This window comes from Nilaparvata lugens, chromosome 3, assembly GCF_014356525.2.
Source record: "Nilaparvata lugens isolate BPH chromosome 3, ASM1435652v1, whole genome shotgun sequence".
Classification (NCBI taxonomy): Eukaryota; Metazoa; Arthropoda; class Insecta; order Hemiptera; family Delphacidae; genus Nilaparvata; species Nilaparvata lugens.
The window spans coordinates 76,074,671-76,096,014 of NC_052506.1; the positions used below are offsets into that span (position 1 = coordinate 76,074,671).

The 21,344-nt window shown below is 33.6% G+C and overlaps 2 protein-coding genes across 2 annotated transcripts; both read right to left on the reverse strand.

Moving 5' to 3' along the window:
* Positions 1-5,048: 5,048 nt before the first annotated feature.
* LOC111061888 (serine/threonine-protein kinase Nek7) lies at positions 5,049-19,324 on the reverse strand. The gene is made up of 5 exons (XM_022349580.2): positions 15,282-19,324; positions 12,835-13,054; positions 11,815-12,017; positions 9,820-9,933; positions 5,049-5,284 (listed from the first exon to the last, which is right to left on the reverse strand). The coding sequence occupies exons 1-5, from the start codon at positions 15,513-15,515 to the stop codon at positions 5,153-5,155; spliced, it is 903 nt and encodes a 300-aa protein (XP_022205272.2). The 5' UTR covers positions 15,516-19,324; the 3' UTR covers positions 5,049-5,152.
* LOC111054451 (beta-1,3-galactosyltransferase brn) lies at positions 18,807-21,104 on the reverse strand. Its single transcript, XM_022341490.2, has one exon. The coding sequence runs from the start codon at positions 20,976-20,978 to the stop codon at positions 19,983-19,985; it is 996 nt and encodes a 331-aa protein (XP_022197182.2). The 5' UTR covers positions 20,979-21,104; the 3' UTR covers positions 18,807-19,982.
* Positions 21,105-21,344: the final 240 nt, after the last annotated feature.

The following is a 21,344-nucleotide window of genomic DNA, read 5'->3' on the forward strand; positions in this document are numbered from 1 at the left end:
GTATATACGTCGACGCGCAATTTAAAAAGAAACATACCTGTCAAATTTCATGAAAATCTATTACCGCGTTTCGCCATAAATGCGTAACATATAAACATTTAAACATTAAGAGAAATCCAAAACCGTCGACTTGAATCATAGACCTCTCTTCGCTCGGTCAATAAGGAATGTTTCCTTGAAAAATGTTTTAGTGGATAAAATATTTGCGTATAGGAGCCTTGAAGGGTTTGATCCCAGCAACGACCAAAATTTGAAATCCATGTCTTCGGGTGGGCACAATCTGTCGGTACGGACCGAAATAAAACATTCGTCACGTAAAATTTATATTAGGACTAGGAGGGACTTTCCCGGTAAAAGGGACACGTCAACAAAAAGTCATACATTATTTTTATTTTGTATTTCAAAGTAATTGTAACTAAATAATTTGAAAAAAATTACTTGAACTGAGGAAACTTCTCAGGTACCGGTAAGTAATCTCTCACTCTCTCTCTCTCTCTCTTCCATTTTCCTTCAAATCTAAATTATTGGTTTTGGAAATTTTAAAAGAACAGTACGAAATTTCACCAGCATATTATAATGAATGCATCATCCCATTTTGTTACCTTTTTCTTAAACTAATTCAAATGTTATTTTTTTTTTCCATTAAAAATTTTTCATTTCTAAGCTGGGACCGAGCGTCCAACATGTCTTAGAATAACTCAATATTTCTAAAACCAGTATAATATGACGGTAGATGTGGTATTCGGGATCTCAATTAAATTGAAAATGATTCTTCTATCTGACTTTAAATTTCCATTTTTAGTGTAATATAAGTTTATTTTTTTAATGGGAAGGTGCTGGCCATAAACGATGAATGATTCCAATAGAAAATTAATGACGACAATTGAACATTGATATTTCAAAGCGTGTCGAAGATATTCACATTTGAAAATAATAATAAAGCAAAAAATGATATGAATGAGTAGTGTACAGTACCTACCGGAATATTGAAAATCTGAACTACTATCTATGTTTGTACGTTACGTTTTTATAAGATCATCTCATCTATAGTGTAGTATCTGTAGTGTTGTATCTTTAATAGAAAGAAATAACTAACAAGAAAAATATAGAATATCTATTTATCTTGATCAATTTTCTCATTATTTGAAGCTATATTTGATGTTGTTATTGTAAATTTCATTTTCTTTTACTCCATAATACTTCTTATGTTTCCGCTTAAAGTGGAATATCTACATCAAAAGATTGAGTGAAGAAATAAAAATGCAAATATTTCTAAAACTTGGAAAACACGTTTAGAGTAGAAGACCTTTCGAGAAATGTTCCTAATCGGATTTTTCTGTTTACTTTAGCAGTTGGACCCCGATACGGCTGCCTGAATGGCATGATACATCTCATAGAAGTTCTTTTTATGGCAGATAAGCATTACAACATCTCTGCTATCTCTAAGAGATATTTCGAACGATGGCTCACAAGTTTCCGCCTTCACTCAATAATTCACACTCTTTCTTCGTGTTGCGTTATTTGTGGATTTTCAGCTAACCAGGCAGCTGTCATACCACTTAAATTGACAGAGCAAGCAGAACTGACGCAACCGGCTTCTGCTGATTTCATGCTCACATATCCAGCATTCAGCAGCAGCAGCATCAGCATCAGCAGTACCTAATATTTTCCGCGACAATGAATGGCAACCGCTGGCTGTTATAAGGACCTTTGAAGGCCGCGCTAGTATCGCTGAATTGGAGGAAAAGTGTAAATAGCACATTGAACTTTCCCTTTCCATTGGAAACTCTTGTCATGGTTTTATTTTTTGTGACCAGTTGTGATGCTGGATGAATTTATCATCAAAACAAACGAACTATTTTTTCATCTTTCTGAAAACAAGAGTTTTCGGATCAAAATTTGATTACAAGTCTGATCGAACTCTTAAATGGGTTAATAAGTTATTTTGGTAAGGAAAATTAAATATAGCCTCCTGTATTACTACATATAACAATCTATACTATCGGTAGAATCCGGTCAGATTCTACCGGTACAATCCAGTAATTTAGCCGGCCAGGATCGTTTAGTGGTTTGGGGCTTTGGGCTACAACCTTCAGTTTCCTAGCACCGCCGGGCTCCCGCCGGTGGCATGGACGTTTGATAATCTCATAAAATCACTCAGGCACTTTCCATTACCCAAACAACCCAGGCAAATCACTTATGTGGACATCGATCGCAATACAAAAGTTAATTTCATAGATTACAATACAGATTAATCAAATAGGCTAAACAAAGCCTATTACATACAGTAGGCTGTAGGCCTATTGGGAAATAATTCTGTATCTAATACAACATTATTAGGGTAGCCAACGTCTTATTCTAAACACTCATCAAAAAAAGATTCTTCGTTAATTATTTGTATAGGGTTCAGGGACAAGTGACTGGCCCTGTATTTAACATTCAAACTAATTATTCACATCTGATGAATAACCAGATCCTTAGTACCTAACACGATTAAAAGGGTGGCTTCTCAAGATCACTACCCCATCAACAAGTAGTATTTACGACCTACATGATCACTTCACGGTGGACTGAAGTCCACCTAAAACTATGATTTTTTCCTCACACTCCTTAATTAAGTGATGATTTAGTGCATCTTAAGCAACCATCAGCAACAAAAATAGGTCTAGTTGAGAAATCACAATTTGCATTTAGCAATGATTGAAATAGCCTATTAGATCAGTTAGATGCATCAGAAGTCCCACAATTTCAAATTCATATCAAACCAGTGAATTGGAAACATGACGTTATCATTCTTATTACAGTACGCCTATTACTATTCGCAAATACTACTATCGAAAAAATAGAGTTTGCAAATATAATTATTATGAGGGCTTGCTAAAATTTCGTTCACTCCGTGATAAGTTTGGACAGATATCTTGAACAGCCCTCATAATACAGCTTAGCAGGTGTAGGATGTAGGACTACCAGCATTTTCAATGTGTCATATACATTGTCATCATTGACAGTTTTTGTAGCCGACTATCATAATGAAAGCATCATTTATTTATAAAAAATTTTATTATTTAATTATTCTGACATAGGCCACAAAGTAGAAGAAATACTTCTTCTCTGTGCATAAGCATAAATTCTGCAAAAATATTAACATTAAATAACCTTTGCAATATATTTATTATGTATCCACCTCTAAGAAGAGGATAAGACCAATATAAATATCCCTCAGCATAGACTTAATAAATTTAGAATATCTTTAATTTGCGCAAGATCACGATTCTTCAACCTTCTCCCACTACATCTCAAAACAAGTGAATCTTAACCTTATTCTTTTTTGAAACTTTTATTTGTAAAAATATGGGAGAAGACAGTTTAGGGCTATGCCTGTTGTATTCTCCCAATCATATCATATTTATTATAATTATGATCTGTAATTGCCAATGAAATAAATAAATAAAACTATTGAGAGCAAAAGATCATTTGCCTCGAAATTAAAAAAAATATTTGATTGTAACGTCATACTATACAGTCTCTGAATACACAGAGGAACATACTTTTCAACATTTGCGGAGTCAGATTATTAAAATAGATTGTTAAGATTTGACAGTTCCCCGGTCTATTGACTGCGGTGAAGACCTAAAAAAATTAAACTGAAACTGTACAATATTTGTTGCAGTTTCATATATTTTTGAATCTTATAATATATTATATTATAATATATAATATTTATAAAATATAATATTATTATTAAAATATAATATATTATATTTCAATATATTTTTGAATCAACATGTTAAACTTTACAAAAATAGATTGTAAGAAATTTGAAAGGTTAAAAAAATAGAATGAGTCTTCACTAATGTAATTATAATATAGAGAAGTAAAATGAGTACCTTTATAGAGTACATAATAATATTATTCAGAATACGGTAAACTAGTAAACTACCCTCTATCATTCCCGAACTTTGATTATTATATAATTAGTATGAAGTTTAAGGTCTGGAAGGACCACTCTATCAAGCTGATTCACAAATGTTGGAAGTTGGACGAACATGTTTGTAAAGGCACTTGAGAGACAAACATTTTTTATACAGTCTCGCCATTTGTCGCTTTAGCAGTTTAAGAACAAAAATTATTTTCCAAACATACTAGCATTTGACCATAGAGAAACATACTTCCTCTATTCTTATTCAATGATTTGAAAAAATTGCTTCAAAAACATTTTTTCAGTGTGGTCCCAGCGTCCAAACCAGAAACGTTAATTTCTTGTATAGAATAACTTGCTCCTATATTGATCCTCTGAATCTCTACAGACCAAGGTTTAACACTCCCATAAGTAGTCTATCTATTGAAATTTTCTGTAAAAGCTAAAGGCCTAAATGACCAATAGCATGCTTTTTGTGTAATACTGAAGGTGATATTATGTTGATGAACAAATCGAATGAGAAATATGTGATTGTCAACCCACTTTTTAATTCATTGTGAAATAGAGCAACTAGTTTCAATTGTCAACCATAGAAATATTTTCTATCACTATAAAACGCCAACAATCGGCACATGATTTAACACTTCATTAAATAAAATTAAGTGATAATGGTGTAACAACTAGACTAAATTTCAATTCCTCATCAATTAAGTCGTTTTGTTAATTTAAAGAAGTGAATGGTTAAGTTAAAGTAGTCAATAATAGAACAGTTGATTAAATATAAGTAATTGAATGAACAGTGATAAATTAATCAATAAACATCAACTCATCTTTATATTGTGTGTAATGACTCCAGCATCTTTGATTTCGATTCTAGACTTACCCCACCAGTATGAAGGGACGTTTGCTTTGCAAGTCAATATTCAACTATCAAATAATTTATTATTCCTCTAAATCAATTTATTGTTATTTTTTCAATTAATATCATGGCATAGAAGTGAATTTACTGAAAAGTCAGCTGAAATATACATTTTGAATTATAAATAGCAAGTATTAATCAGAGACGAATCAATGATCACAAGATGTAGCTGGGAGAAATTTGAGTCTTGGATTATTGCAATTGAGAACATTTAAAATATCAAGTGACTTTATTAAAAACAAGACAGACAATGACACGCAAAACAGATAGGTACAGTGTATTAAAACTTGATATAAAGTGATATTTGATGCAGACTATTTTGCACGTTTGGAGTATTTGTTTTCCAGGAAGAGGCTATTCATTTGTTTGGCGACTTTGTGAACTGCGACTATGTCAGGACGCTCAGAAGGGTTCGCAGTTATACACTTGCTCACCAGGTCACCAATCTGTTGCAACAGTTTCGAAATTTCAATTTTCAATTTGAAATTACATGTGAAACACAGAACACAACAAAAACTAGTTAGAGGAAATGAAAAACAAATTTCATTGTGTATTGAAAATCTTTAGACGTCTGAGAGAAACACCTAGAATAAGCACCTAAAGCTCCCAAGCAAAACATAGACACGTCATCGATTGCCAACTAATAAAGAATACAAGTTTACAAGTTTCATTTATTATACTCAATAAAACTTTATTTTTTAAAGTTATTTTTAATTTATTTACCCTTTATGTTGTTTAGAATTATCTGTTGATTCAGAAATAGAACTTTGTTACAGTAGGATGTTCAACACAAGTGTATCTGATAAATTCCCGGTAAAATGTTAAGTCCGCATATCGATTACACCAATATTTGCTATCAAGTTTTATTAATATCTAATAGAAGATTCGATTTTAATTGAGAAAAAAATGTAATATTACAATGATAATAAATGAATTATTTTTTAGGAGTAAATGATGTGACTGAATTTATAAGTGAGTTCTATTATTATCTCAATTACTAATATTAGCTTCACAATTTGGGTCGATGTCAAACGAGGCAAACGACAGAAGAGTCCTGCGACAGTCGAAACCAGCGACGGTAGAGACCTGCGACATTCGAGGCCAGCGACGGTAGAGGACTCCTGAAAAAGAGGCCTCAAATGTCGCCTGCGTTAGGCGACAGTTTAGGCCTCACTAATTTTTGTACAGCCCCGACAGTCGAGACCTGCGACGGTAGAGGACTCCTGAAAAAGAGGCCTCAAATATCGCCTGCGTTAGGCGACAGTTGAGGCCTCTCTAATTTTCGTACAGCCCCGACAGTCGAGACCAGCGACCGTAGAGGACTCCTGAAAAAGAGGCCTCAACTGTCGCCTGCACTAGGCTCTCCAGAATGGCAGACATCACCAAAAGAATTATCATTCTTTACAGAATTATCAGTATGGATTTACCAGCAATTGAATAATATATTATATCCTATTATTCCTTCCATATTATAAATAAGTATTGCAACTTTGCAACTGTAAATATACCTTAGTTGCTTCTTCATAAAAAACGAAGTTTTCAAACTCGTAATTACCTTTTGCGATTCTTGGATGTCAAATTCTCAGTACATTATAGATGTAGGATATTATTCTACAAATCAATATCCTGTTACAAATCAATAACTTTTATTAATTTCACACATTCACATTTTACATTTTCTTGATATATACATTGAGCTTTTCTCGTAAAAACTAAATTGTTTTTATTAAATTATTATAAAATTGTATTATTATTTTTAATTATTATAAAATTTTATTTAATTATTTTTATTAAATTGTTTTTACTAAATTGTAACTTTTATTAATTTGCCCGACAGTCGAGACCTGCGACATTCGAGGCCAGCGACGTTAGAGGACTCCTGAAAAAGTGGCCTCAAATGTCGCCTGCGTTAGGCGACAGTTGAGGCCTCTTCAATTTTTGAACAGCCCCGACAGTTGAGACCTGCGACCTCAAATGTCGAGCCCGACAGTTGAGACCTGCGACCTCAAATGTCGAGCCCCGACAGTTGAGACCTGCGACCTCGAATGTTGAGTCCTCAAATGTCGCCTGCGTTAGGCGACAGTAGAGGACTCTTCAATTTTCGTACACTCCCGACAGTCGAGGCCTTCGACCGTAGAGGACTGGAAAACAGTCCTCTACTGTCGCAGGCCTGGACTGTCGTCGGTCTCGACTGTCGCACCCCCCACAATTCCATCATAATCGTATAATAAGAGCAGCAAACTGTAGAACGTGAACACAGTTCACGCGAAATCAGATGCTGTGGTGGAACTGAATAGTGAATATAGCATTGGAGGTTGCAATCCTCCTGCAACCAAACTCATGTACGCGCACTATTACTATGTATATTATTAAAAATGGAGAGAAAGAGCAAGGCAATCTGTAAATTATACTGTCTATTCACGTTTGAACCCAATCACCGAACACAATAATTATATAGGAGCCAATCTCACCCGCAATGAGAAGTCAATCATATTCAGATCAAGGGGAGGTCTATGGTACTTGAATAGTAGTGTGGGAAGAGAGGGAATTCAGACCATATGTACGTTATGCAATAGGAGGGAAAGGGAGGATACAATGCATTTTATCGGAAGATGTCCAGTACTAGCAGAGATAAGAGGAGCGCATTTAGGCGATAGAGAGCTATCAGAGGATCAGGTGGTAGGGTTTTTGAATGGTAGTGATTGGAGGGCGCTGATAGGTTTTGTGAGGAATGCTTGGGCTTACAGAAAAATGCTAATACAGGAATATAATACTTGATGGTTTCACTGCTTTTCTTTTTTTACTCCTGCATATGTAGTATAATGTAATTTCATATGTAATACTTTTGTTGCCATGATCTCTTTGGTTGATTGATTCCAAAATTGTTTAAAATTTAGAATTTTTCAAATTGGATAAAATTCAATTTCAAATACTTGCATGTAAATTTTAAATCAATAAAATAGCTCAACTTGGCAGACGACCAACAGGTCATGTCATAATATATATATTTGTGTAATCATCAAATTATTATTGATTGAATGTCATGTTATGTTTTTCTTGTATCAATAAATATATTTTCTATCTATCTTCTATCTATCTATATTATTAGTGTGATATATTTTTCTACTCGAGCCCATAAGACCAATGTGGTGGCAATTTTTCTGCAACCATCCGCTTGAGGCGCTAGCAGTCCATACCACTCAATATGTGAAATTACCCCGTACCAGATTCTGATGAATGTGAAAGTCTGCTATCTGCTCTCCCAGGAGTATTATAATCTTTTGATGTAATGGGGCTATATTATAATATTATATCAGCCTCAATAGCATGACGTAATAATTTATCATCATGATAAAATAACATTATAATAAATATCATGTTCAATTGTTTTGATATTTTCGAAACAAAACAAGTAGGTCCAATAAAAATGGACTGTCCTGAATAATTTTTGTGTCGTAATATGCAATCTCCATTTGTCCAGGAAACATGAAATATAGAATAATTATTTATCATTTTGTAAGAAATTACATTGTTTATCTTTATCAGAGTTGAAAATTCTCAGCTGCCAATTACGCCATGGTTTCACTTGGAGAATGCTTTGTTTGGAAGATAGAATCAGAAATTGAATAAATATTTGTTTTAATCATCAAGTTAAACTCTTACCCCCCTCCCCACACATCAGACGCGTGTCAATTAAGGTATCAGTTATTGAAGATTATATTGTGAAAACAGCAACCCCCAGTATTTTCAATCACCAGCCACCACTGGTATGACTCAAATTCGAACCATTTCAATGAGCTGAGTAGTTTGAATAAACAGGGTTCATTACAAAAATGAATTATTTTGCATTGGGTTATTGTTTAGTTATCCTATCAATTCAGGATTATTTTTCTCTACTTCTCAGATCTTCTTAGAACCAACATAATATATGAAAAATTAATTTGTCAGTTTCATTAATGGAAGCCCGTTGAAATTTAAACTTAATTTTAATGAAATTCGGTTCTTTATTGCTTGTATGAGTGTATTCATTCTCATTGTGAAATGAAAAAGACTAAAGAAAACTGTTTTTTGGTGTATTGAATTGCATTCAACAATTTTGATTCATCGACAGTTTTATTAAAAAAATTGGAAAAAATTATAGCCATGTAATTGAAAAAAATATTTGATAATGAATTGAAGAGCACAAGAAAGTTGTATCAAGTTGCGATATTTTGATTCATTACCTACCAAAGCTATTCCTTAACCAAGCTTTGCATTCAATGGAATTCAAGAATACAACATATCATATTTTGTATACAACTATTCAACTCCTGTAGTTGATGTTATATAATGCTTGAAAGTTGGTTTCTAAAAATTCTCTACAAAATTAAGAACGTTTTATAGAATTGCTTTTTTTCTTGTTAAGGCAGAGTTCTGAAAATACTCATTCACATCAAAAAAATGGATTCAAATTTGACAAAGTTCAAGAAAGAGAATAGAGGAACATCCAAAAATATACTTCAAAAGTAGAACATATTTGGATAAACTTTATATCAACAATTAAACCCTATAAACAGCTTTCATCGAATATGACTAGGAGTCATGAAGAATCATATCTATTACCTACCAAAAGTATTCTGAATTTTATTCGTCTAACTGAATTGCAGTTCAAATAATAAAGACCCTTTTCGATACAAATAGAATAAAATAGAAAAATACTTTAAAAGATCTGTGCACAATCTACATAATACTCCAATTGTGCGCAATTCATGAGAATCCATGACATTTTATCGTACACAGTTTAATGAATGTATTGGACTACCTGTCATCCAGTGACCCCCAAAAAAATGAAATTTGTAAGAGGCTGCAACCTGAAATGAATTTTATCATATTTCACCATACTACCACATGCGAAATGTAACTAAATGTTTGTAAGCAAAAATTAATTCTCTCAGTTCGATTATCTTGATATTTTAGATTTAGATGAATAAGGTTCACTCACCTCTTGGGAATAGATCTCTGAAGGGATGGGAGCGTACAGGCACTTATCAATCCTTCTACAAAGCATGTAGATGTTTTGTCTCTCTTCAAAGAAAGGAGAATGTAAGGCAGCCAACTATATTTGAAAGAAACAAAGTTAAACAATTGATTAATAGCATATTTACAAATATTTATATATGGTATCAAGAAAGAAATATTAGGCTATTTATCCAACGTTCATCACCATGAATATCAATACAACATGTAAATAATTATTACAATGAACATGCAATTGATAATAATTATTATTGAATTCGCTTGTACTTGAAATTATTCTACCAAGGAGGCAAAATCGGAAAAATAATTATTGTGACAATTCGAAACATCTTATATATTTTTGAAAAATTAGCAAACACTCATTCTCGTCTGAATGTGAATAACAAATAAAATCACCTGATATTCTAGTATCAAATACCAGCAATGATCGACACCAAGATAGCTTTTCATGAGATGTTTCTATCTAATCTGAGAATTCATTGTTCAGTTATAGATTCATGACAGAAGTCTATTGAATTTCTCGCTTTATAGCACTTGAATAGCCGTGAATATGAAAATCACGCCTGATATTTACATGTAACTGTTGTTACAAGAAAGTTCAATATCAAAGTACAGTCCGAGTCCTGTAGCTTTGACCATCGGCAGAGAACAACTAGACTATTATACTACCCGTTAAAAAACATCGAACATCTGTAGGGAGCTTACTCCATCTAGGAATCTAGGTATTTGGTAGCGTATGTTTTTTTTTTAATAGGAATATCACCCCGCGAACCATGCCTTGCCTATATGCAGTTACGGAGGCAAAGCATACTATATTTTTTTGTATAATTTAACACAAGAATAATTGAACACAAAATTTGATTACAATGCTCAGTTGATCACAGATTAAAATTTCTGTATTACGAATGATTTCGTATTCATGTAGTTTTACATATTACGTTTTTGAGATTCGGAGAGGAAGCTTAGCTCTTTGATGGATTCCAAAAATTATCACAGAAAAGCGATAGAGAAGGAGGATTATGGAGTGAAATGGAGATAAAAATTATTACTTGAAAATTTTCACTTATAATAATCTGAAAAACGACAAATGATTTCGGAGAGAAGAGAATAGAGATCTGAGAATGATTAATGAAGGAGCGTGTTTAGTTATGATGCAGATTTTAAATTTAAGTTGATTTTAAAAATAAATTCACCGTTTTGAATGCTAGTCCAGAAATTGAGATATATCTAAAGGAAAGTATAATCCAAATAAATCATATTATTTCAGATTATTATAAGTGAGAATTTCTAATTAGAATACTGGATGTAACTAGATTTTCAAAAAATACTGAACTCTTGGCAAACTTATCCATTACATCCACTATACAGAGTCTCCCAAAAATAAAGTGTCAAACTTCGGGAGTTCAATGGGTCAAAACAAAGAGAAAATGTAGAATGGTAGAATGTAGAAAATGATTTTCCTAAAACGCTTCTTGAATATTTTTTCTAAAGTTCATCTCTCTTATTTGAGCATAGCTACCGATTTTTATAGCGATCGGTTGGAAACCTTTGAAGATAAAAATCTTTTTGTAAAAATACAGAATGGCGTAATACGAAGTATTAATCTCGTAAACGAAGCGTTTTAAGGAAAACATTTATTCTACATTTTCTCTTTATTTTACCATAGAACCTATTCCCGGAGTTTGGCACTTATTTTTGGGACACTCTGTATAATGAAACTCATGAGATGCCCACATAGACTGAGGTTGGATATAATAGATTTAAAAGAACACTAGCGAGTTGAAATCTTCATATCAAACTGACCGTTCTGTTCGTATCTTTATGGGTGGGCAATGAAAATACGATGAGAGATTAGTAGACCTACAGCTATAGGTGGGTTCCGTCAATTTAGTGTAAGTGATTTTCAATTCCAAATTAAAACGATCAAATATAATTATTGAATGAAATAAAGATTTGATACCTCATATAGCAAGCAACCTAGGGACCAAATATCGCTGCTAAAAGTGTATGGTTTCTCATGGATTCGTTCTGGGCTCATGTAGTATGGAGTTCCAACAATCGACTGAGCAGCATTCGTCTTGGGACTGAAGAATCGGCTCAGGTTCAGATCACCCAGTTTGATCACTCCTCCAGTTGTCACCAATACATTTGCAGGTTTCAGGTCTGTCGAAACATTTATTGATCATTATAAAGATATATTAAGAAGTAATCAAGTAAATGATCAGAAACAAAATAAGCATTTGTTAAAATATAATATTATTCATGAAAATAATAATTTTGGTTGATTTAGTACCGTATCTGAAACTCGTTCATACGAAAACTAATGAATTTGTTTAAACAATGTGAGACAATAAATGGGATTGTGGTGTATCTTATTAAATACATCATAATTTGTTATTTTTTTGTGAAAAAATTTGATGGGAACAAAACGTCAAAATTTTTATCAAAAATTACTGCGATCAACACGTTTCTTTACAAAATTAAGGAAAAGTATCACGAATAGAAGCATGAAATAAATGAGTTCATTTGGAATAATAAGTTGAATGAATAGAAACTGAATTATCGCTTACATTTTCCAAAAAAAAACAAATTCCAACTTGTTTCACTCGGAATAAGCCACAACCAGCCTCAACTGAACAAAGTTTTATTTTAATTTCTTCAATTATCGATTTATCTTGAGATCAAATAAATGTTTATTTAAAAAGTATTACTACATTTCAAAAAGTAAAAATTATTGGAAAATGTTAATCTTAAAAAAATACAGATTAAATCGTAGCCTGCGGTTCTTTACTTGGAATTAATTTGAAATTTTGTAGGTAAATGAAAATTATTAATATAGTAGGCCTACACCATATTGTGAGGCATTAATGCTACAGCAGGTACTATATCTTTCACCGCAGATTAATTTCAGCTACAGTTTATAAACACAACATTGAATTAAGAAGAATAATAATATGATTCTATCATAATGCCGCCTCACCTCTATGCATAATGCTCTTCGAATGCATATGCTCCAAGCCATCACAAATTTGAACAAAGTACTTCCAAATAGTTCGTTCAGGTATCAGTTTACGAATTTTCCTGAAATTTCTAATCATTCGAGATAAGTCCCCAGAGTCCGCCAACTCCAAGAAAATGTAAAGCTTGTTGTTTTCTATCAAAGATGAAATATACCTAATAATGTTTGGATGGTCCAGTTTCTGAAAGAGAAGCAAATAGCATGATTAAATATTTTAAAGTTTTTTGAGACCAGGGAAGTAATGAGAACTGCATAAGTGATAATTTCTTATTATATCTTTACATTTCTTACTAAACGCTTAATGATAATCAATAATTATTATAATAAATTGAAGATACTGTATTTTTATTGGAATGACAAAATAATAGACGATAAGATTAATTTCTCATCATGAAGAGCATCGAAATTGGAGATCTTATAACTATAGGTATCTACAATTTTTAGTAGGCTACTGTATCTAATAATGGTATAGGCCTAACAAATTTTAGACCTATACAAATACGTAGTATCTAATAAAATCACTGGAAAAGTCAAATTCATCATATTAAAGAGATAAATTTGATTTGAATGGGCGGCAAGTTTTGAACGGAAGCTTCAAGAGTGATCAGTAACCACTTCAAAACTTCAAAGGATTATTTATTTACTCTTATGGCTTTTATCGGCAGAGAGATCCTTTTGGATGTTCTGCCTTGCCGTATTACCCAATGTCATTTCCTATCAACACTCAAGTTTATAGGTTATGTCTTGAGTTCTTCTTTTTTCTCACTAAAAATTTGCACTTTCACTTCCTGAGTTCCTATTTTATAAATTTTAAAATCAAGAAAACTATTTTCAAACACAAAATCTCACTTAAAAAGCAAAAACTATAAAAATTTTGAAAGGATTAATGATAAACCAGTAACGCGGTAAATAATAATAGAAAATTAAATAAATGTTTATGATGTTAAATATGGTCTACAACTAAAATAGTTGTTGATTTATCAGTTGATTAATAGTTGTCTTACATCATTTTCAAGTTTTAAATATGATATAATTAAATATAATAGTAATAGTATTATTATACATTGAAGATGCGGAACTAAGTGAAACCATAGAATCACATATATGCTAGGTATTGTATATGAAAGAAAATTTATAGAACTGCATTTGAAGTCTGTATGGTACAAAAAGAATCAATCTTTTGTTAGAGAATAACCCTCAGTAGGCCATTGAAGCTTTTTGAAAGAGTTTGTTACTATGCCAATAATACAACCCACTTTATCAAAGCCTTCAACTTTGCACTTCCTTATTGGATCTTTTGAAGTTGGTGTCAATAGCCGGGAGTGTAGCCCACAATATATCAATAGCCCCTCTTTCTACTTTTATAAATTCCCATGATTCCTTGCACACTTGAGAAATTATTGCTTCCTTGGGAAATAATCAAATAAAAATTATCACAATTTAAAATTATTATGAAGCCTGACATAGAGATCTAAATTTAAGAAAATTAAGAATACCTACATTACTTTCATGAGCGTTCAAAACAGTTTTACGTATACATTTTCAATCGCTAAGGAGCCTTGATTAGTGATTTATTTTCAAAGTGCTTTTTATAATAACTTAATGAAGCCTTAGTCTTCATTAAATAATATAATTTTAATATTACATATATTATATTATTATCATCAGTCGGGTATGGCTATGACTGATAATAAAAAAGAGACATTTTGGAATAATAGTTTCATCTAGTCGACCCTATCAATAATTTATTGACATATATTTAAAATTTGGTTTAACATGATAAAGTGAGAGCAAAGAAAATTTCTGATCAGACGGTTCAATTCCAAGGACATGTATAACCCGTAATTAATTGTATCAATTTCCAAACCCAATATATAGAATTATAGATCATAGAAGTACGTATGCAAGCTTGAAGAAATCAAAAACTTATTTCCATTGCATTATGTCTACCAAACTAAGAACTGATTTCAAAAATGAATAGATTACTTCAGCCTTCATCTCTCCCAACTTCATCAATTCTCAGCCATTGATGGCTAATTTTCAGGTAAGTTACGGTAACCGTTAACAGTGATCTGCTGTGTAGTAAACAGCATATCACTGATTACCAAAGACCTTGCATCTTTAAGGTCTTTGCTGATTACGGTTACCGTACCTGAAAATTGATATTTTCAGGAGTTCTACACTATCTACAATAATAGCTGTCAGAGCCTTTTTGTAGTCCAGTAGAAGACGTATCATAATAACCAAATTATTAAGCAATTAACTGCAAAATAAGGTTCAACAAATATAATATAGAAGTATATTAATTCGAGAATAAGACATGTTAGCAAAAAACTAGGTATATCTTATTTGTAGTGGAGAATTTCTTGGATCATTATTATTTGTCAATAATTGTACATGTAACTGACCTGCAGCAGATTAATCTCTTTCATGCAATCCAATCGCGCAGACGAATCTACCATTTCCAGTATTTGAACTTCTTTGAGCGCTACCACACAGTTAACATCGTGCCGGCTCCTCGCCTTGTAAATCACACTGAATGAACCTCTTCCAATGCGTTTCTCGATTATGAAATTATCCAAACTACTGTACAGAGCGTTTTGGTTTGCACTTGTTAAAGCGAGAAGTTCATTTTCGGACATTTTCAAAATATTACCCCAAAAATTTACATACGAATTCGAGATGACATTCAATGACGGATATTCGTCGACAGTGATTTCATCAATTTGCGAAGCCTTGACAACTTCAGGGAAGGTTAATGACAGAATTGATGAGTGATTCCATTGAATAGATGACTTCAAGTTCGCCAAATCGCAACTACTCTTCTGTTATTTTCAATCGCAGACCCATCATCAGATTATCAACCCCCACCATTGGAACTACCCCCACTAGCGTATCCTTTGTCACATGCGCTGCACTTCAACCCTCCTACAATTTTATTGTGCGTGTCATCGCCTCACTGTTCGATAAAACTAATAACTCTGCCACGCGATATGGCAATCACAATACTTTGGTGACTGAATAGTTATCACAAGCCTTATCTTGCCTATCTCTTGTTGAATACTTATTTTCTTTTTGAATGCAATTCTGTTTGTAATCATTGGATCATGATCGAACTATCCTAAGCAATACTAATAGTACTATTGGTATTGCTAAGCTTTCATTGGTGAGACCTATTGCTCATGCTTTAAATTACTGAGCTTTGGATTATTGTCTATCATGAATAAATCTAAATTTAATTAAAAAATAGATACCCTAATATATTTAATACAAAAATGGTTTATTTACTACATCTAGTATTCAGTATTCTACTAGCCTACTAATGGATGGTAATTCATGAATTATCATATGATTTAATTTGATTAGCACAAGGTTTAATAGCTAAAAGTAATATTTACATGCAAAACCCTTTACAATAACATTTTTATAATTCGGTTCGTTCAGTCTTATTTGAATCTAGCAACAGAGAATAGGTAATAATAATGACAATAAGCTATCTTCTAAATATATAAGACAACATGTTAGAAAATTGGATTTTCACGTCATGAAATTTAGGGATGCTAGGGATACAAGGTGACAAGATTAATAGATGCAAGTCTGTACACCTTTTAAGGTAACAGAAGTAGAAATATGAATGATTAACAAAAAGAAAGTAAACTAAATGTGTTCTATTCAATTTACCACCAACTAAAGAGAAATTTTGTTCAAAAAAGGGAATTGATAAAGTGAATTAGGCCTATACATAAATATGATAAAGACAAGAAAGTAAGATGTTTGTAGAAAAATAAATAATAAAAAATCCTATCTATTAAACCTATTACTCAATTTAAAATGTATTTGATCAATAACTTATTGAGAATTCTACTTACTATTAAATAAAATACAAAAAATAATAAATTTTTTCCACATTATGCCAAAATTTATATAATGACTGAGAATTTCCCTAATGAATCTGATAATTTTTCGTCTATGATAACTATTTGAATGTTTCCTATCCATCCATACGCCTTGATTAATACTCTAATTTCAAATATCTCATCCCACTATACACACATTGTAGGAGATGATGTGTGAAAAAAGGCTCATTAAGAAATGAACATAACAAAAATAAGAGTTGTGCCAAAAATGTTGACACTTAAATCAAACAAATTTACAAGAAGGGAAGTGAACAACCAGTTGCTGGTGCTGAAAAGAACGATAAGAAAAAATGCAGACAGACAAAAAAATTTGATTGGATCCTGCATAACCAAGAGGGAAGCCAAATCTGTGTCTACTCTGATGGGAGAGAAGAGAGCCTGGTTCAGCATTCTCTGGATGCTCAACTCACATTTACAGCATTCTTCAATCGGCTCTTATGTGAGTTCAACACAGCTTTCCCACTCAAGTTGATGATGAGAGTTGGCAAGTGAAAGTCACGACCGGTGGAGCTCCTCAATTATTTATGAATTCATAGGCAAGTTTTAATTGAAATTTGTTTTACTGTGGTCGTATTGAGAAGTTCTATACTCCAGTCTAAAAGTGATTGATATTCAAGTGTTTAGTGAGTTATTTAATTTGTGTATTTGAAATGGCTCCTCCAAAGAAGCCATGTTCTCAAATCGACAAGGCAGCAGATAAGGGCTGGCAGGCTGCTGATAAGCGACCTTCGACTCCTCGTTCATCATCGAGTATCGATTCGGTACGTTCACCAGTATCAATTCGACTGTAAAGTAAGCTTTCCCAGACAGCTCTGAAAGACTATCTCGTTGACAGTGAAGATTAAAGAGATTATTGATAGGATATCGTTGAGAGTTTGCGAAGGACTAAAATCATCATTATCGGCTGCTACAAAAGAAATAGCTTAACGTGTAAGTGAGATCGCATAATTGAATAAACAAATAAAAGAAAAAGATTAATACTTTTCTAATAGATTGGACGACTTGAAACAATATCAAAGACGAAACAATCTACATATATTTGGTATACCTGAGAAGTCTAATGAGGATACGGACTTGTTAGTTGTGAGTATGTGCAAGGAACATCTGGGCGTTGATATCACGTTGAATTATATCGACCGTTTTCACCGGGTCGGGCCATCTGCGGCCCCCTATTCACAGGCGGTCACCAATTCTAATCCTAGACCTAGGGCAATTCAAGTTTGTCAGCTACAGACAACGCCGTGCAGTCTTTTCCAAAAAGAAAACCTTGAAAGAGAATGGGCTATACGTGCGTGAGGAATTGACTAAAAACAGAATGCTTGTTTACAATGCGGCGGTTAAAAAGTACGGACATCCTTGTGTTTAGACAGATGATGGCAGAGTGTGTTGGGTCAATGCCGATGGCAAAAAATTTTGGACGACGACGACAAGTGATAAGTTATAAAGAACTCACTCATGGAGCCTATCGTACTGTTACTACACATCACCACCGAAATTATTTGAACTTGCTGAGTACTCTATCAAATTCGATAATCTATTTGAGATGGTAATAGCAGAGCAGTTATATGAATTTTGTGAAAAAATGGTTTGTTTGCAGGCACACAGTTTGGATACAGAGCTGGGAAAGTCCACTGTTGAGGCTGTGGGATGAGGTAAGGGGGGAGGTCTTGCTGGGTTGACTCTTTGTGATCTCAGCAAGGCGGCGATTGATACCCTAGACCTAGACCAAGGCATCTTATTGTCTAAGCTCTCTGCCTATGACATAGTTGGCAGTCCTCTGATGCTTCTCCGCTCCTACCTGGAGGGTCGTCAGCAAGCTGTCTCTGCTAATGGTGTGAGGTCAAAGGTGAGTTTGACGAATTGTGGGGTACCCCAGGGCTCTGGGGCCCCTGTTGTTCCTAATTATGATAAATGATGTTGCTCTTTCTAGACACAGGACAGTTGTATGCTATGCTGATGACACCTCTGTATTGGACAACAATAAGGGACATGGCTGACCTGCATGGGCTGATGCAGATCTCTGAAAAGGTTGTGGCAGACTAGATTTATGCTATTTTCTGGGCAAACAGAATACTGCTTAACTGCCTTGGAAATTTTTTTCAATAAAACTTAAACTCAGTGAATCCCTTCGGCTTTACAATGGATTGGAAGCTTGCCTGGTAAGATCACGTACTTGGTGTCTGTTGCAGGCTGAATAGAGTGCTGTTTCTGCTGAGGAGTCTCAGAGGTTGCATCACGGAGGCATCCCATTATTGCATCTGCTATTTCGCCTTCTTCCAGAGCGTGATTGCATATGGTATCATACTGTGGCGTGGCGCCACTGAGGTGAGAATGATATTGGTGGTGCAGAAGAAAGCCATAAGAATTTTGTGTGGACTGATTATCTGGCGAATTGCATGCCACTGTTTTGGGGTAGCGTATTCTGACAGTCTTCAACCTCTACGTTTTCAGGTCTGCTATAACAGCTTCTCATGGCCTGGATGCCTTGCCTACCAGAGGAGACTTTCATCAGCATGACACCAGGAACAGGCACAGGCTGAATCTTCCTCAATGTGGATTGGGGAGAACTCAGAGCAGCATGGCCTACCATCCAGTCAAGATCCTTGACAAGCTACCTATTTCTGCTAGAAGTCTACCTGAGGCAATCCTGAGGATATTCCTTTAGGAGAATCCCTTCTACTCTTTAAATGATTTTTTTGAGTGTGAGGCAGCAAATATATCTACTTTTCTTTATAGAGCACTTGCCTGGTGCTTAATTATATGCCTAATTTATTGCTGGGATTTTTTTTTAAATCTGTGTTTCAATTTATTGTGTGTTCTGTTCATTTTTGAATTTGCCTGTTGCTATATTATTTCTCTTGGCTTTTTCTCGTATGGACATCCCTGGTGGTATATCTATGTTATGAACAGAAACCATTATTATTACTATTAATCCCACCGGCCGTGAGAGCCTCAGTCAACTTACTCCAAAGACATGCTTAGTACATCTATAATTAATTGCATATGGTTTCAATAGTAAATGTCTTGCCCTACTTCACTCCCTCATCTATTTAATAAAGGCTATGCTATCAAAGTTCTTGAGCTATGATAATATATTTTTTATTAGCCATAAGAATTTAACAGTACATTACAGTATTATTGTATAGTATTCAACAACCTAGCATTTTTCAACTTCTTAGGACTTTAAAATAATTAAGGTAAACTGAACTGCTTAGTGAAAAGACTTCCATAATATAAACTAAACAGTGCTTCATGTGACATGACATATGCACCTGCTGCTATATAGGGAGGCCACATATGATAAGGATACTCTTCCAGTGATACACACCACTTACTTGTCAAATGTCTATGCGGAGAAGAGACGAATACATAACCTGAGTATAAGCTTACATTCTCTGGTAACTGATAATCAAGAACTTGTTGCAATTTTCTATTGGAGATATGGTCTTCCTCCAACAAAAGAGGTTCTCTACCAACATGATCAAAAATTTTCGGGAGACTGTGAGAAGTATTCAGAGAAACAATCGCCTGTTGAAGATAAGCAGGATAATTAATTGGATTACGCACAAAACGTAAAATGTTCTTTGTTGAGACATACATATCATCATCACTGAAAAAATAAAACATAGCATTTGGACAGTACAACACAGCCCACTTGAATCCCATCATTGTTTTTATAGTATTATTATAATAGTTGTCGGTGAAATTAGCTTGCACTATATCACCAAATGTTTCGTTTTCTAGGGCCACTTCATGTTGCAAATTCTCATCCCCGCCCACTCCCAAAATAAAAACTGTTCGTACAGGAACGTCTGAAAACCTTCCTTCATATCCCCATGAATGTCTTATCACTAAACGTCGTTTAAAATGCTTGATTGCAGATTTAACAATGATCACCAGTCTAATCTTTTCTTTATCAGGCATTGTGCACTTCCCTTTCGCATTATACAAATAAGAGAAGTTATATTCATTGATGGGACCAGTATCTGGCTTTTTATAATATCTGAGTTGATACGCATACTTGACTATGTCGCCTTCTAATGGATAACTGAAATCACTATAGTAATCCTTTTCAAATATATGAGTAAATACACCAAAAACGTATGCAAAACCCAATACAAAAACAACCAGAAAATATTTCAGTTTGCTTTTAAAACTTCTACTAAAGAATGATCTTCTCATTCTCATCACAAAAGTTTAAAAAAACGGAGAAAATCCGTAGAATTTCTACACAACACACTAATTACATTTGTATAGCACAGGTTATGAGGTTTTTAGGTTACTGTTTTGCTTGGTGACTTTTTGAGGTTAGAGCACTTGAAATTTTAACAACTGCCATCATAATATTTCTATAATCTTTTGAATAATCAACACGGAACCTTTCCCTGTCTTTCTGATGCTGTATGGACCCAACAAAAGAGGATCAATCTATCCTACGTTGTAGATTTGACCGTTTAGTATCTTTGAAGACAAACTCATAAAGAGCGGCAGGTGAGCATTTTGTAAACCAGGCAAAGCATTGTAAAATTAATGGTAAAAAACTAAAAAATCTGG

Excerpts from the sequence above, each read along its gene's own strand:
- LOC111061888 (XM_022349580.2), bottom strand. The coding sequence starts at position 15,515 with ATGTCCGAAAATGAACTTCTCGCTTTAACAAGTGCAAACCAAAACGCT. Across the intron at positions 13,055-15,281 it reads AAGAGATTAATCTGCTGCAG|AAACTGGACCATCCAAACAT; the intron begins GTCAGTTACATG and ends CTTCTCTTTCAG. Across the intron at positions 12,018-12,834 it reads GAAGAGCATTATGCATAGAG|ACCTGAAACCTGCAAATGTA; the intron begins GTGAGGCGGCAT and ends ATGTTTCGACAG.
- LOC111054451 (XM_022341490.2), bottom strand. The coding sequence starts at position 20,978 with ATGAGAATGAGAAGATCATTCTTTAGTAGAAGTTTTAAAAGCAAACTG.